At 40.1% G+C, this 16913-nt stretch overlaps 1 protein-coding gene across 7 annotated transcripts in view; it reads left to right on the plus strand.

Moving 5' to 3' along the window:
* The window catches only part of ABLIM2 (actin binding LIM protein family, member 2), a 117437-nt gene that overhangs the window by 53780 nt on the left and 46744 nt on the right, over nt 1-16913 (plus strand). For all 7 annotated transcript variants that reach the window (XM_009328825.1, XM_009328827.1, XM_009328826.1 and 4 more), the window contains exons 7-9: nt 5863-5950; nt 9211-9269; nt 13534-13611. In XM_009328825.1, the coding sequence (XP_009327100.1) occupies nt 5863-5950; nt 9211-9269; nt 13534-13611 (225 nt within the window). The remainder of the gene's footprint in view (nt 1-5862; nt 5951-9210; nt 9270-13533; nt 13612-16913) is intronic.

Below are 16913 nucleotides of genomic sequence, written 5' to 3' on the forward strand. Positions count from 1 at the left end.
GGCATCAAAAGAAGCTTGGCCAGCAGGGCGAGGGAGGTGATTCTCTACTCTGCTCCAGTGAGACCCCACCTGGAGTACTACATCCAGCTCTGGAGTCCTCAGCATAAGAAAGACACGGACCTGTTGGAGCGGGTCCAGAGGAGGGCCACAAAAATGATCAGAGGGATGGAACAGCTCTCCTGTGAAGAAAGGCTGAGAGAGTTGGGGTTGTTCAGCCTCGAGAAGAGAAGGCTTTGGGGACACCTTATTGCAGCCTATCAGTACTTAAAGGGGGCTCATAAGAAAGATGGGGACAAACTTTTTAGCAGGGCCTGTTGTGACAGGACAAGGGGGAATGGCTTTAAACTAAAGGGGGGTAGATTGAGACTAGATATAAGGAAGAAGTTTTTTACGCTGAGGGTGGTGAAACACTGGCACAGGTTGCCCAGAGAGGTGGTGGATGCCCCATCCCTGGAAACATTCCAGGTCAGGTTGGACGGGGCTCTGAGCAACCTGATCTGGTTGAAGATGTCCCTGCTCATTGCAGGAGGGTTGGTCTAGATGACCCTTAGAGGCCCCTTCCAACCCAAACTATTCTATGATTTACTAGCTACTTTACTAAGTGAGTAATGCGATGAGATAGACTTCAGTCTTAGACTTCACTGTTGAGAGAACTGTCAGAAATCTTGAGTCTTCTTTCCAGGACTCCGCTTGTATTTTGAGCTCTAGGCTTCTCTGGTTCAATCCCTCATGTGTCAATCCATAAGCAGTTGTTGCTCATCAACTGCAGTAAAAAATGTCATCAATCACACTCCTAGCAACGGCATGAGAGGCCAGACAAGCAATGTCATTGTGATAGAGTTACAATTATTATACATAACATCTTTTATATATTCTACCACTTCGTCAGTTATTGCAGCCATAGCCAGAGAATGAGCAGAGGTTTTTTGCTGAGCTGTCTGCAATAATGTAGTATCTTTTTCTTGAGTGATGACAGCTAATTTAAAACTGAACCTTAACAAGTTAAGGTTATTCCTTCTGGTATGAATTACTCCAGTTTTGCTAGCGTTGCATGTTTCCCAGGCCTGGTATTCATACTGCTCTGCAGACTTTAGGATAACACCCCTTACTGTCTTCAAATTGTGCTTTAAATGATGTGATTCACATTTGTTGCATCAGGTTCATTCTTCTTTTATCTAGTTCAAGGCCTGAAGCTATGAGAAATGAGAAAAGGTGGTTGTATATACTTTGTTGCAGAGCTTTCTGGTCCTGTTTTAAGTGAAGCATGTGTTTACTTGTTGATGTGCTGTGGGACAGGTAGCAACACTGCAGTGCCCCCCATGCTTAGGGCAGGGAGTGTGGGGAGGTCCCTGGCTCTGCTGGGAGAACATTCCTCATGTTGACACAGTCCAGAAGGCTCTGCCTGCTGCGTGGAGGTGATTTACCATTCAAAGCCGTCCCTCATATCTAAAGGGAATGAAATACCTTGTCACAATACCTTGTCTCAGAGTGTTAAGGACTGTTTTGACTCTACCTTTAAATTACACACCAAGACTTTGACTCAGTGATTGTGGAAAGCTGGTGTAGTCACTTGAAGAGAAATTAAACTGTTGGTAGTATACTGTGTTCCTAAGGACATACTTTGCTATTCAGGTTTAAGGAAATCTCAGTTGAGAATTAATCTTTAAATTGATCTTCATAATAATACTATCATCGCATCTGGATGCCTGGGCACAAAGACCTGGTGCAGTCTTGAAGCAAATGTAGGATATTGAGGAGGTTTCTTACAATCTACCACTTAAACCATAAGAGATCTCTGAGATGAATGTCACTTCTTCTGTGCTATGTGTGTGTTGATATTTTATTAAACACTGAGACAACAATCTGTCAAACTAAGCTTTCAAACTGTGCAAAGAAAAAGTAACCATATGGTTAGGAATTTGTTTGCTGCATTAAATTCCCTCACATCAATATAACCAAGAAAAGAAAAATAATGAGGCCATCATTACAACTAAACTGAAAACATAAAACAGTCGCTGCCCTAAGCTTATAAAATTTCTGGGTTGTGCTGGAACTGATTGTTCATCTATGAGATGAAGCCTCTGAAATAGTCTGAAGAGAGAGAAGAAAGGGGCATTGATGAAAGCCTCCTTGGCATGTACCCAAGTGGGGTTATAGTTGCATTCATAGAATCATAGAATAGTTTGGGTTGGAAGGGACCTCTAAAGGTCATCTAGTTCAACCCCCTTACCGTGGGCAGGGACATCTTCAACTAGATCAGGTTGCTCAGAGCCCCGTCCAACCTGACCTTGAACGTTTCCAGGGATGGGGCATCCACTACCTCTCTGGGCAACCTCTTCCAGTGTTTCACCATACTCAGCGTAAAAAACTTCTTCCTTATATCTAGTCTCAATCTACCCCCCTTTAGTTTCAAGCCATTCCTCCTTGTCCTGTTGCAACAGGCCCAATATGGACCCCTGCGGGGCACCACTCATCACCAGTCTCTGTCTGGACATTGAGCCGTTGACCACTAACCTCTGGATGTGACCATCCAACCAATTCCTCACCCACTGGACAGTCCACCCATCAAATCCATACCTCTCCCGTTTAGAGAGAAGGATGTTGTGGGGGACCGTGTCAAAGGCCTTACAGAGGTCCAGATAGATGACATCTGTAGCCCTTTCCGTGTCCACTGATGTAGTCACTCCATCATAGAAGGCCACTAGGTTAGTCAGGCAGGACTTGCCCTTGGTGAAGCCATGCTGGCTGTCTCAAATCACCTCCCTGTCCTCCATGTGCCTTAGCATGGCTTCCAGGAGGATCTGTTCCATGATCTTCCCAGGCACAGATGTGAGACTGACCGGCCTGTAGTTCCCCGGGTCTTCCTTTTTTCCCTTTTTAAAAACGGGGGTTATGTTTCCCCTTTTCCAGCCAGTGGGAACTTCACCGGACTGCCATGACTTCTCAAATATGATGGATAGTGGCTTAGCAACTTCATCCACCAGTTCCTTCAGGACCCAACACACCCAGGTCTGAATATAATTTATGGTATCTAATCACGCTAACTGCATAAACATATCAGGGAATATTATTAGTTAATTCCTGCATCAAGTCCCTAGCCTCAGATTCAGCTACCACCTCTTCATTTAGAAAGATGGTTTTAAATACTTGAAGTGACGAAGAGTCTGCCATGTCTTGTCTTCTGTGCTGTGGTTAGAAGAGGGACATCATAAAAAAATTTTAAAAGGGGGAACAAAGAAGACTGTCAGCACTTAGAGTTATATGATGATTTTGAGTATGTCCCATTTTAATTCAGAGGTAATTATGCAAAATCCATTGGAGTTATGCTGGTGTGAGCATCAACAAAAGGATCACTACACCCTTGCCCCCTGATTTTTCTGTTATAATTGTATCTAAGTTATAAAAAGAGGCCTCTGTGCCATTCTACAGCTAGTTGATATTACTTATTCTACAGAGTGAATTAAAATGATGTATTTCGTTGTGCTGTTAAATTTAGGGAAATAGATTTTATTCTGTGATGCATCCAGGTTATCTGAGAATGTGTTCTGAGAGTTTATTTTAGCAAAGGAGTAATTGAATTCCCCTAGAGCGTGTTAGCCTGGGAATTGTATCAGCTGTGCTAAATCAATTGAATTATTGAGGCTATGCATTGCATTAGCAATGCTTGTGAAGTACAAATCTTCCAAGGGAAATTATATTTCTTTTCAGCTTGATACTCCAAATTTAAGTTTATCTCATGATAGTTAAATAACCTTCTGTGCTTAAACACCTGCACTCCATCAAGCAATTTTAAACCTGAGGTTTAAAACCAGTACTGATACTTCACGGTCTGATACTTTAAGGTGTCAACACAGGCGGTGGTGACCATCTTCCATGTCTAAAGTTGCAGAAATCACCGAGCAGTCCACACAAACGACACCATAAAAAGAAGAGTGAACTGGAACAAAGCTGTTTTCAAAATGGCAATTCTCATGAGATGCATTGCTCTTCCTTATTGCTGATTTAAAATACAGCAACAGGTTTTCAGGGGTGAACGAAGTTAACACTGATGAAGTAAAACCAAAGATTCTTTAACCTAAATTTATCACACTCCTGTATTTGGTATTAGGAATGGCAAAATAGTCCCCAGAACAGATTATGTTCTTTAGTGTAAATACTTCTGAAGGCTTCGACATTCAGTCAGTGAAAAAGGGTAAGACAAGTCATCCCTGTAGTAACAGTGTTAAATTTCTAGATTAATAGAAGGGGGATTGACAGTGCAATGCTGTGAGAGCATATTTACACGCTGAAGACAGTGGGGCAATACTTGATAGTAATTTCTTAAAGGTACACACAGCACCCTTTCAACCTTTTCCAGATAAACAGGTTATGATACGTTGTACATGGACCAAAATTTACTTGTCTTTAACTCCAGGAGAGCTTCTGCTGAAGTCGAACTTAGCTTAACTTTAACTTAAACTTAGTTTATCTTAGCTGTAAGCTTTAGAGTTACTTGATTCTCCTGGCTTTTGTTCATAATGGAGGTGGCATTGACCTTAAGCCACTTACACCATGGGCCATTATGTCTTATCACAGAGGAGTGTGGGGTCAGAGAGGAGGAAGGAGATGCCAAAATTTGGCTTTCAATTCTCTGGGGTTTTGAAGAGTGAGGAGTGCTGGGAGCATGCACAAGAGCCGGCTTTGGGCTCTTGAACTCTGTTTTGTGAGTGTCATCTGAAAGGTGGGGTAGGGGTGCAGTTTGGAGGGGCTGGCCCGTGTCGTTCACTCAGAGGAGCACAATTCCCTGAATGCTATTTTTGTCACTGGCTCAAGCTAACATTGCCTTGTGGTGCTGCTGTCCTCGCCTGTGGGAACCAGAGCTAACAAGTTTGCCCACAGTCAGCCATAGAATTGAATTTTGGCCAAGCTGCCAAAATTGAGTCCTGCATAAATCCCTTGATCCAAGAATCTTGGCTTTCTTTTCTGATAGTAATTTGAGGTTAACTTTACCCTTATCTGTGTTGCACATTGATGTTCTGACACAGACAAGCCCTTGCTCCTTTTAGCAGGTAGATGTCTCCTCTTGAAAAACACACTGAGGTCAATGGTGAAACAGTTTAAATTAATGGGGTTATAAAGTAATTGGAAATTTAAATTTATGAAAATTGATGAGTTACTAAGCTGTGATGAGCAAATTTAGGGCTCAGTCCTATTCTCATTCCAATCAGTGAAAATGGTGGTATTAAATTACAAGGATTAGTCTCAGAACAATTGGCAAAGCTCCTGGCTTGTCTACATGAGGGATTTAGTGCACAGTACCCAAAAGCGGCAGCTCTGAACTTACAGTCCTATAGGCACGCCACACACATTCCTCATGGAAACCCTTTAGTACCCGTTACCTGCAAGCCATTTTCAAAGCAGATGCAAACACTCCTTGAACAAGACAGTTCTTGCTGTGCATTAAGAGTATATGTTCAGTGGGATCATGAAGAACGTACAGTGAATTGCAAATGTATGCTCAAGATTATGACCTCCCAACTTCCTTCTGCAGGTGAGTCCTAAGCTACCTTGCACTTGGTGCACAGTATGGTTGTCTACAGGGAAAATGCGTTCACTGTATAGAACTGTTTCCATTCTGTAAATTCAGAGACTTAACTATTGCACATTAACTTTTTTTTGTGTAGGCGAGACCATAATTACATTTTAAATCATGAATTGTCTGTAATCAAAAATAAGCATTGTGGTTGTAGGAGATTGTTGAGCTAATTGGCATTAACTAGTTTATTCTAATTAGTTATATTCTAGAGGATGAAAGAAAAACTCATAGTGAAGCTGCTAAATTGATCAGTATACTTAATCATGTGTACCTTTTTTCCCAAACAGGCAGGAGAAAAACATTATCACCCAACGTGCGCACGATGTGTCAGGTGCAGTCAGATGTTTGCAGAAGGAGAAGAAATGTATCTTCAAGGTAAAAACAAACAAACAAACAAACAAAAACCCAAAACCAAACCAGTTACACTTGGCAGCATACCTCTTGCCCATACCTGCTAGCATGGCTGAGATGTTTTGCACATATTCTCACTTCATAACTACCAAAGAAAGTGAAGAATGCAATGTGTAGGCTAAAGAAAAGCAAAACCAAACCCTTGTTGCTTCTTACTGTTACTTCTCTCAGTTCAAATCCAACAGCAAGTGTGAATCACAGAAAGGATGAGTGGTAGCAGTTATTTCCTGCAGATGGAAGTACTTGACAATGAAGATGATGAAATTTTCCATTTACTAGAAAAATGTTAGTTTTTCTGCAGTGATAAATGGTTCAGATGAAAGTTAACCCACATACGGGACAGCAGGTTCCCTAAAGCAGTCCTAAGTCCAGTTCTCATTTGGGTATGAGGAGAAAATCCGAAGGTCCTTACCTGAATTCCCCTCAGTCAGACCTAACTGCCCTCAGAGGCTGGAGAAGAGGATGCCATGGAGCTGAAGCCCTTGCCAGGCCATATGCCTATACTTTATGCAGCCATAATCTTGCGTCGCTTAGGAGAAAGCTATGTAGGGAGGAATTCAGTCTTTCTTGTCAGGGAATTTCAGTGGTAATAGAGAACAATTGCATAATAATTTATTCAATGGGGAAAAAAAGTTATTTAACATAGATATGAGCTAAAATCTGTTTTTCATATGTAGCAGCTTTTAGCTGTGCTAAACTGATCAAAGAAAACAATGTCTACACAGTTAAATACAGGGTCAGACACCAGAGAAAATGAAGGCTTTTGCTTATGTCTTTGACTGTCAGTATCTTTTCAAAGGAAAACAGAAAAGAGAAACTCAGTAGGACATGGGAACTGCAAGGCTGGTGTATTATCCTAAAATCACATGCTTGCCCAGATCTGTATTACAACTTTGCAATTGGCCACAGTTTTCTAGAAGCGTACTTTGAAATCATTCATTAAGCTGGAACAGTTAGACTTTATTTAAAACACAACAGTGGTCTCAGTAAGATCTAATTATAATTTAGTATGTTATTTAAAATTACAATTTTATTGTCACTTTGGTTTGCAACAAGAACTAGCTCATTAAAGGACATAATGATCCTTGTCTGTCCTCATGGATTCTCCCTCAGGAGCCAGAAAATGCTGTGGTTCTTCCAATTGCAAAGTAGCTTAGCAGTACTAAAATCCCCTGGGAAATCAATGCCTTAAAAAAAGATATCAAACTACAAATTTGTTTCTACATTTCAAACCCTCTGAAACTGGGTTGCAAGTGAATCTTCTTTTTAAGTTCAGTTTGTTATAAGGGTGGATATTTGTTAGGTTTTGTGCTGATTTTTAGTTCAAATACAAAGTATGCTCAGGTCCTGCTAATTTGGACCCATCTTACTCACTTTATTTTCTGATGCATGAAACATTCATGCCAGCTTACAATCATACACTTTCTGTCTTCACACGAAGAGCAGTTTCCATTAGAAACTGGTGTTAACTTCATGAAAGATCTCCAATTAGGTATTTGGACTGCCTGACCTGATGTGTTAGATAACAAAAAATGTCAGAGCCCAGCGTTTTATAACTTGTTCTTCATCCTCTGTAAAGTTCCTTTAGGAACTTGTTGCATGTTCATGTGTTGCATGTTCCTTAGCACAAATTGAGTTGTCAGTGGTCATCCAGCAGATGACTTTTGGGTGAAAGGACTCTTTTTCTTCTGTGTGAAAATGTTGCCCGGCCAGTTTTGCTTGACCACAGATAGGACTAATTCAAAAAAAGTTGATCTAAATACTTCCTAAAACCATTGGGAAGATTTACATCAACTTATGCAGCAGTTGGGACAAATGCTTTCAGTGGGCAAGCTCAGACCCACTTAAAATTGGAATATAAATTAGCATTGAATTTAAAGGTGGTATAAAGATGTTTCTTGGTGGTTCAGTCCCAAAAAACTTAAGTAACTTAGTAAACATAATCTATCTGATCTGTACTTATAGATAGTCTTTTACTGCTAGAGTCTGTGTTCATCTGGGTTATTTTTGTGAAATAAATTCTAACGATCTCCATCTGTCTTCTGGGAAATAGACTTTGTTTCTTGTTTCCAAAATCCACTGGTTAGAAAACTATCAAACTGCTGTGAAAACAAAGCATTTCCAATAAATCTTCTTGGTGCTCTCCACCCAGTATAAACATTAAATATTTATAACACAAAAGTTCTCAACTTCCCATTTAGCCAGGCAGAAGTTGCAGTGCACTCACATTATTTAACTGTGTGGAGCTTTAGCTTGTGGCTTGTCCAAGCTCAGACTGGCATAAACGTAAAGGTTCCTTTTTACTATTAAAATTTACAAATAATTCTTTTATTTTGTATAGTTACACACGTTCCACTTCCATTGAACATTGTGTTCAACTTTTTCAAAGGTTTTTTTTTTCCTTTGTGACTGATGCAAAGCTATTAAGTTTGTTTCTCACACTTACGGTTACTTATATCTCTGGAGTTCATAATCCTCAGTACTTACATGCAGTAGAGAATTGGTTCCTTCTGTATTTCCTGCTTCCTCTAGGATGGATATTCCCCTGAATTTATGCAGTTCTTTAGTATTTGACTTATGAGAGACAAACATATAGGAAGTGCAAAATCAGTACAGTGAGTAATTCGGAAAGAAAGACTGGATTTTCAGCTAGTGTTAAATGCCGCAATGCTATTCCGTCCCATCACAGTGAGCTACTTAGTATGACCAGGGCCAGACTATTACAAGAATATGCATAATAAGAGTACAGGAAACACTGACTACATATAAGGAAAAAAATACTTACAGTGAGAGTGGAACAGGTTGCCCAGAGATGCTGTAGGTTCTCCACCCTTGGAGATATGCAGAACCCAACTGGGCACAGCCCTGAGCTGCCTGCTGTAATGGGACCTGCTCTGAGGAGGAGATTGGGCTGGAGGAGCTCCAGAGATCCCATATCACACTTCTTAGGACTCAGGTTTTGATGTTGATCTCACATATTGTAGTCCATATAGCTTTCTGAAGTGTGCCTAGTCTTTAATATGTATGTGATCAGGCTCAATGATGCTGAGAAGTTGTCAGTTTTAGCTTTGAAAGTATCCATGAAATAGTGACTGCAGTGGAATCAGTCAGTGTGCTGTCTCGTATAAAACCTTACAGGAAGGTTTAAGAAGGTTCTTATTTTAAACCTTTTAAGGATCTTATTGGGGAACTGAATTATGCAGAACTTTAAATTTACTTTCCAGGTACATCCATTTGGCATCCAGTTTGTAGACAGGCTGCAAAGGCTGAAGAAAAAAACAAGGTAAAAATACCTTATTTTTTTACCCAGTGTTATTCCACTGTCACATTATTCTCTAGGCCTTTTTTTGCAGCGGGCATGGAGGGAAGGATTTGGAATTTTTTCACTACTGTAATTTTAAATTTTAAATGACAGAAATCTAGTAGGTTAATGTAAGGTAATAATGTACTATAAATATTCTGCTTTTCCTTAGTGATTAAAGCTACAGCTTCAGAAGAATGCTGACCTAAGAGTTAAATGTATAAGCTGAATAAGGAAAAATGTGAAAATATGAATAAGAAAAAAAAAGTTAATTTTTAACTTCTGTCCGATTATGATGTGATCAGTGCACTACCTCTTCTCTTTTTATGTGGCTCTGCACTTTAAAGATCAGAGGACTTTCACTTTATTTGTTTTTACAAAAAAAATCTCTCCTTGGAATTTCTTTTTTATTATTTGTTTGTTAAATGTTGGCAAGCCAGCCCTAACTTAATTTAATCTCTGGCTTTAAGTACCTCCTTAAGTTGGATGATTTGTGCATCTGTCTGTGTGCAAGGGGAAAAAGGGGGGAGTTCTGGCAACTTTAATAATTACAGGGTTAGCAGATGAATAAGCTGCCCCTAGGAAATGAAGAATTAATCTGTAGCTGGGGAAATGATCTCTCTGAAGTGGTGGAATGAGACGCATCTATCTCATTTAATGCGGAGGCCAAGTATGGGGTTTTTCAGTTCTGCTGTTCTCTAATGCTCCAAGTGGTATCCTTGTATCCTTGTACCCTGGTATCCTTGTTCATCAAAGCTCTGCTTTGATCCACCAAGGCTTGGACACAAGGCACATGGGACTAGTCAGACAGCAGGCAGCAGCTATAAAAAGAGTGTTTACAAATCTGGTGTGTTAGCAAGTGCAACTTTGACTAAATTACAGTTTTGAAAAAAAATTGGTTTGGGCTTTACCCTGAAGGATCTTGGCTGTATTTTTTGTACCGATGTGTTTGGGAAGCAATTGCTCTGGTATTCTTCATGGAGAGTTCTGAATATCAAATAAGTAGTGTTTCAGTATAAACTGTATTGTTTAATACATGTGTATTTAAAATTGTCAAAATACTTTACTTCAGTAAGTGCTCCTGATTCAGCTTAATACTATTAAGCAGTATTTCAGGCTTCCTAAGGATTTTATTCTGGCTGAGTAACTGAAATTGCAAGGCTAAAACCCCATGTCATTTATTGAAAATGTAGTAGGGTTTGGTTTTTTTTTTCCCCTTCCTTCAAAGAAAGATAGCAGAGGAGGTTATACTGCGTTCCTACTCGCTGCCTTTTCCTCACAAAGGCAAGATACTGTGTAAAGGCTGACTCATTTATAACACATCTCTCCTGAGTGCTGGGAGTCTGCCCCTTCCCCAGCAGAGAGGAAGACATCTGTATCTGAAAGTCAGTGGGAGTTTTGCCTGAGTAGGGAAAAAAACCAGAACGGAGCTCAAAGAATTTTTCCAAGTCTAGTCATTTTTCCTTTTCTTTGGGTTTTTCCTCTTCTTTTGGTCTTTATGCTCATTATCGAAAAAACAGACCAAGAAGAAAGGATGCTGTTTCAAAGAGAGTAGTAATGGACTTCTCAACATCACTTGTAAAGTTGGGAATGGGATATACTGGATGAGAAATTTTCTGGTCAACCTTTGCAGTTTGTTGTTTTTAAAAGTTATCTTTCTATATATTTATATAGATATATGCAGAGCATGTAATTAAAGTAGGTGACAAAGGCAGAAGGAGTAAGTGGCAGCACACTCCAAAACTTTGGAGATGGAGTGGAAGGGAAAAAGAAGTTGTGAAAGAGAGTGACAGCAAAAAGAAAACTGATGGGAGGGTAAGATTGTAAGCAGAAGGGATGAAGCTGGAAAAGACAGAAGAAATCAAAGTAGCAAGAGAAAGAATAAGGATTATCAAAAGGCGTTAAGGAAAAAGGCGTAGGTGGAGGGAGAATAAAAATGCATAGTATGGAGAAAAGAACTGAACAGAAGCAATAGAATCAACAGAGGTGTGAGTTTTTATTGCAAAAGCTAGGAGATTATGTGCAGCACGCATGGACTGGGGATGCTAAAAGGGGTAATGGATCGTGCAGAGAATAAAGAGCATGCGTGAGATGTGGAATGAGCAGGTTCTAATCACCAGGAGGAGAAATGGGACAATTTGTGGGAGTAACTGAATAGCGTAAGGAAGCACGGAAGCAATCTGCAGAAGTACCTTAGAAAGATGAGACTCTACACTTTGGTTGCAAAAGTTAGAAATGTTAATGAATTGTAGTTCTTCTTAAAAACAAGATGGCACCTCTAACTTGAGGAAAGCCCCTGAAAAAACTCCAGGAATTTATTATGCAGTGTGCTTTAACTATGCAGAAGATCAATGCACTTACACTGTCCGTGTTGAATCTCAACGGCAGCCACAAGTATTTCTGAGAGAATACTCTATTTTCATGCCAGTGTTTGCCTTGTCCCCTTGGACCTTCTGAGCTTGTCCAGAGCCTCAGTGTGAGACAACTGAAAATGAGAGGGAGAAAATAACCTCAGTTGGCAACTAAGCACCACGCAGCCGCTCGCTCACTCCCCCACCCCCCAGTGGGATGGGGGAGAGAATTGGAAGAGCACAAGTGAGAAAAACTCGTGGGTTGAGATAAAAACAGTTTAATAATTGAAATAAAATGATGATAATAATAATAATATAATAATAATAATAATACACAAAGCAAGTGATGCACAGTACAACTGCTCACCACCCGCCGACCGATGCCCAGCCAGTCCCCGAGCAGCGGCCCCCCCGGCCAGCTTTCCCCAGTTTATGTGCTGAGCATGACGTCCCATGGTAGGGAATGTTTCTTTGGCCAGTTTGGCTGTGCCCCTTCCCAGCTTCTTGTGCACCTCCAGCCTTCTCAGTCAGTAAAGAATGGGAAACTAAAAAGTCCTTGGCTAGTGTAAGCACTACCTAGCAACAACTAAAACATCCCTGCGTTATCAACTTTGTTCTCATCCTAAATCCAAAACACAGCACTGTGCCAGCTACTAGGAAGGAAATTAACTCTATCCCTGCCGAAACCAGGACACATGCCAAAACAATTAAACTGATTTTTTTTTTTATACGGACAAGTATCTCCACATACTGTCTCAGAGAAGTCCATAGGACTATTTGGGCTAAAGAAGGTCTGTGGAAAGATAGTTGTGATCATTGAGTTTGTTTGCTCTGCTAACACAGTACAGTACAGATATATTCACATATTGCTTCTAAAAGCTAGTAAATCTTTGAAGCAAAGACTGGAGTAGTAGGAAAGATGCTTCCTTGACCTGACAGCTTAATAATGCTAAAATCCTTTTAAGGGTCTGAACAGTTGTAATCTCCAGTTGAGAAGTGCCAGCCTTTGGTGAGACAGTAAATGGCAATCATTCAGAGTGCGTGGAAAAATACGTACTTTTTGCAGTCAGGGACAGATTTTTCCATAGATTGGAAAGAGTATTTTATGATGAATTAACATATCTGGGTAAAGAAGGGTATAAAACTATTGATTTCATAGCAAGATTTGTTTAAACTTCAATTATGAATGTCAGGTCTGTTCGCTCATGGTTAATATCATTATGTCTCACAACCCTTTGTTATTTAAAAGCAATTATATTTTTCATCATAAAGGAATCTACCAAAAAGAAAGCAATAAAGGTCTGTCACTCTGAATGCCAGAATGATTGAAAACAGAGCAAAACTAGTTGAGTATTAAAATTAATCTGGTAGTGTTACAGTCAGAGAGGGGAAAGCTAACCTACTGGGTGTCTGATTCAGGATGCTCTGCAGGATGTCATGCTGTTTGCTATGAGTGAATGGCATGGTAGTGTGACACGTTCCAGAAGCGATGTAGATTGGTTTGATGGTATAACCTTAGAGTAAAAATGCTGCCACCGTATCGTCTTGTGATCCCAGACTCGGAGCTGCTGTAACTTGACCTGTCCCTGACAGTGCCCAAAGGCTGTCCTGGCAGCCCAGAAGTGCTCCAGGCCATTTCATTCTGAAGGGAGGGGAAAAGAAAGTCATGTGTAAATCATTTTCGCATTTCCAAAGGTCAATTTGATTGACTAAAGTGTTCTTTTATTTTTAACTCTTTGGCATGCCTGTATGTTTTGAGCTCACTGTAATATGCCATTTTTGAGTGGTAAAGGTTAAATTAAATGAAATGTCTTGCACACTTTTTTTGAAGTAACAGTTACATTTTCTCTCCCTCTCCTCTATTTTTATGTTTCACTTCTCTTTTTCTGCCATAGGAAACGAGGACTTCATCTGAGAGTATTATTTCTGTACCTGCTTCAAGTACATCAGGTTCCCCAAGCCGTGTGATCTATGTGAGTATTTCACGGTGAAATTTGTTCTGGGGGATGGGGAAAACCCCGTGCTTCCTCCTACGGTTTATAGCACGTTGTGTAGAAAGCTAGTGTCTCTAAACCAGTGCAGTTGGTGATTCCTCTAAAGTGGAATTTACTTTCTCCCGTTTAAAATGTTTGAATACTGCATTTACCATAACAGAATTCTGGCAGTTTCCTGTTATTTTTTGTGGTGTATTTATAGCACTTACATTACCATTGGAGCTGGCTTATAGCAAAGCATGCAAAATAGCACAGTGCTTTCTGAAAAGAAAAGTTTAAGTAAACAGTACAGCCCACAGGTAGATTACAAGCCTAGATTTGAACACAACTTGTCTAAATTGAGCTCTTGAGCCTGCATCTGATTGCTTATGAAAACACTCGTGTGTGATTGCAGGACTCAGGCCTTGACAAATGCCAGTCCCTAACCTCAGAGGACCTTTGATGTGTTTATGGTCTAAGAAGTGGTAGCTCTGGAAAGGTCATAGAGAGAATTTAAAATAACAAGTGTGATAAAAGCTTATGCTGAGTATTTTCTCAGTACCAGGTGTACCTTGCTTGTCATAATTGCTGTAGCTAATGTTCATGGCCAAGTTCTCAAGGGTACCACCAATAGGTAAAAAATATCCACAAGTGTTGCATGTTCCATACAAACATCTCTTAGAGAGCTTCAGTATTCCCAGGGCTATTCTTTGTTCTGTCCAAGTGTCCCTCAGGTAGGCAGGTCATTCTCATCGGATAGGACCATATGCAGAGGAAATTGCTGGAGATGCGATTGACTGCTGGAGAGGTTATTATACAAAGATTAAGGGCTTTTATCTACTACACTGAGACAAGCAAGAGTGCCTTGGAGCCAAACTTGTCTTTTTTCTTCAAGTAAAAATTATTTTGAATGCAATATACCCTTCATTTGAGTAAGATTGAACTAGAAGTGGAGGAACTTCCCGTTATCTAAATGCTCATTGGTGTTTCTGAGTTCTCCATCCCAGTGAAAAAATGTTATTGCCTCAACTGCTATGAAGGCAATTCATTGTGCTAGGAGCCTCTTACTGTGTAAGCGCTTTCTTTGGCCAGATGGTCTCTCTCTCCAGCCATGCACCACTTCATTGTTTTTATAAGCATGAGCATTCTTCTAAGATTTATATGTTTTTAGTGACATTTATCTAACTGCTGGATGGTACTGTTTTTCTTGATGTTTGTGATTGCAGCTGTAAATATGCTTCACAGGCTGTTAAAAGTCAAGGACAAACCTCCATTCTCTTTTTCTGTTTTTTTCAAAGGGTATCATTAAATCAGCACACAACTCTAACATTTGTTACTGTAATATACTTTAGAGGCAGTTGGGACTGTGAAAGAATAAAGTTCTTTAGCAAATATGAGTCAGTTAGGAAAAAAGATTCCCCAGAGGTGTGCAAGTTCTTGGTATATCTGTCTCATCTCTGACTGCTTAATTGTCCAAGCTGTGAGATTGATTAAATCCTGTTTTGGCTTTCACAAACAGCAAAATAAAAAGAATTAAAAACATGTTATTGGACTTCTATATTATCAAAATTATTCTTTAATTCTCTTTTGCATCTGTTTTCTATTACGGAAGTGTTATGACATAGAGAGATGCTCAAGATTTATCTTGGGTGTTTTCGTGATTGGTTTTACCAAACCTAAATTCATGCTGCCACTGAAAGGAAGGTCCCACTCACATGTGTCCCTCTCCAGCCATGTCTTCCCTTTGGTGCCATATCCTAGTGGCATCTCCTCTTTGGTGCTAGTACTAGTGGGTACACAGAGGTATGATCAGTCAGATTTGAGACCAGATTCAAATAAAAAATAACCCAGGAAAAAACTCCAGCCAACCGAAGAGGGGAAAAAAGACCCAGCCATCTGCATGTCTCTAATGCTAAAGTAGAAGGCAGAGCAGAGTGGGAAGGTGCACACAGGACAGCCACTTTCAGCAGTAGCATTGATTTGGATCATTAAAACCAATAATGAAACTGTACCTTAACAACTGGTGAGCTCTGTGAAGTACCGTGTTGGACAAAAGAGAATTTAGAGAAAACGGTTAAAGCTTAGGAACCGTGAATTCATGGTGCTCATACTTTCAAAGGCATCAAGTCAGAGCAATGCAATCATTGTGAACAACGTGCCATCTCATGGGAGACGTGTTACTGGGTCATGGTTGAGTGGAGTGTTTTGACTAAACATGGTTCATGTTTGGTTCATACAGGTGGTTTACTAAAGCCAAACCACTTTTTCTTCATCGGTTGATACCAGACTTTGTCGTCTTCTTGCACTGAGAGAGGGCTTAGGCCAATACCCTTTGAAGTTAATGGGCATCTTTTCAGGATCTTTAGTGATGGCTTCATTATATCCAGACTGAAATTTTACTCCAGTGCTGACATCCCCTCAGAATCCCTAAATACCACTTAAAAATCAGTTAATTTCTAAATTATGCCATTAAATAGGGCTTAAATAAAAGTCCTTCTCTACACTTAGCTAAATTTTATGAAAAGAGAATTAGGTACTCCCTGCAGAGATATATCTGCCTGGAAGGTTTAGGTTAGGTTACACAGCTGTGTGTATGTTCTCATACTAGGAATAGAAATCACATTGTATTTTTATACAGAACATATTTGCAATTATACAATTGTAAAATTACATATTCCAAATGAAATAGATACTCTAAACTTAGAGCATGGTTTTAACAAAATCCAAAATACCAGATTATTGAAGAAATGGCTTAAAGCCTCTTAGCTGTAATTTGAGCCTTCCCTAGCATATTTGAATTCCACTCACTGTCCTGGTTTTGGCAGGGATAGAGTTAATTTTCTTCCTGGTAGCTAGTACAGTGCTGTGTTTTGGATTTAGGATGAGAACAATGTTGATAACACACCGATGTTTTAGTTGTTGCTAAGTCGTGCTTACACTAGTCAAGGACTTTTCAGCTTCCCATGCTCTACCGACTGAGAAGGCTGGGGGTGCACGAGAAGCCGGGAGGGGGCACAGCCAGGACAGCTGACCCAAACTGGCCAAAGGGACATTCCATACCATGGGACGTCATGCTCAGTACATAAACTGGGGGAAGCTGGCCGGGGGGGCCGCTGCTCGGGGACTGGCTGGGCATCGGTCGGTGGGTGGTGAGCAATTGCATCATGCATCACTTGCTTTGTATATTCTTTTATTATTATGATGATTATTACTACTATTTTACTTTATTTCAATTATTAAACTGTCTTTATCTCAACCCATGAGTTTTCTCACTTTTACTCTTTGATTCTCTCCCTCATCCC

The sequence above is a fragment of the Pygoscelis adeliae genome, unplaced genomic scaffold, assembly GCF_000699105.1.
Source record: "Pygoscelis adeliae isolate BGI_AS28 unplaced genomic scaffold, ASM69910v1 Scaffold66, whole genome shotgun sequence".
In the NCBI taxonomy this organism is placed as follows: Eukaryota; Metazoa; Chordata; class Aves; order Sphenisciformes; family Spheniscidae; genus Pygoscelis; species Pygoscelis adeliae.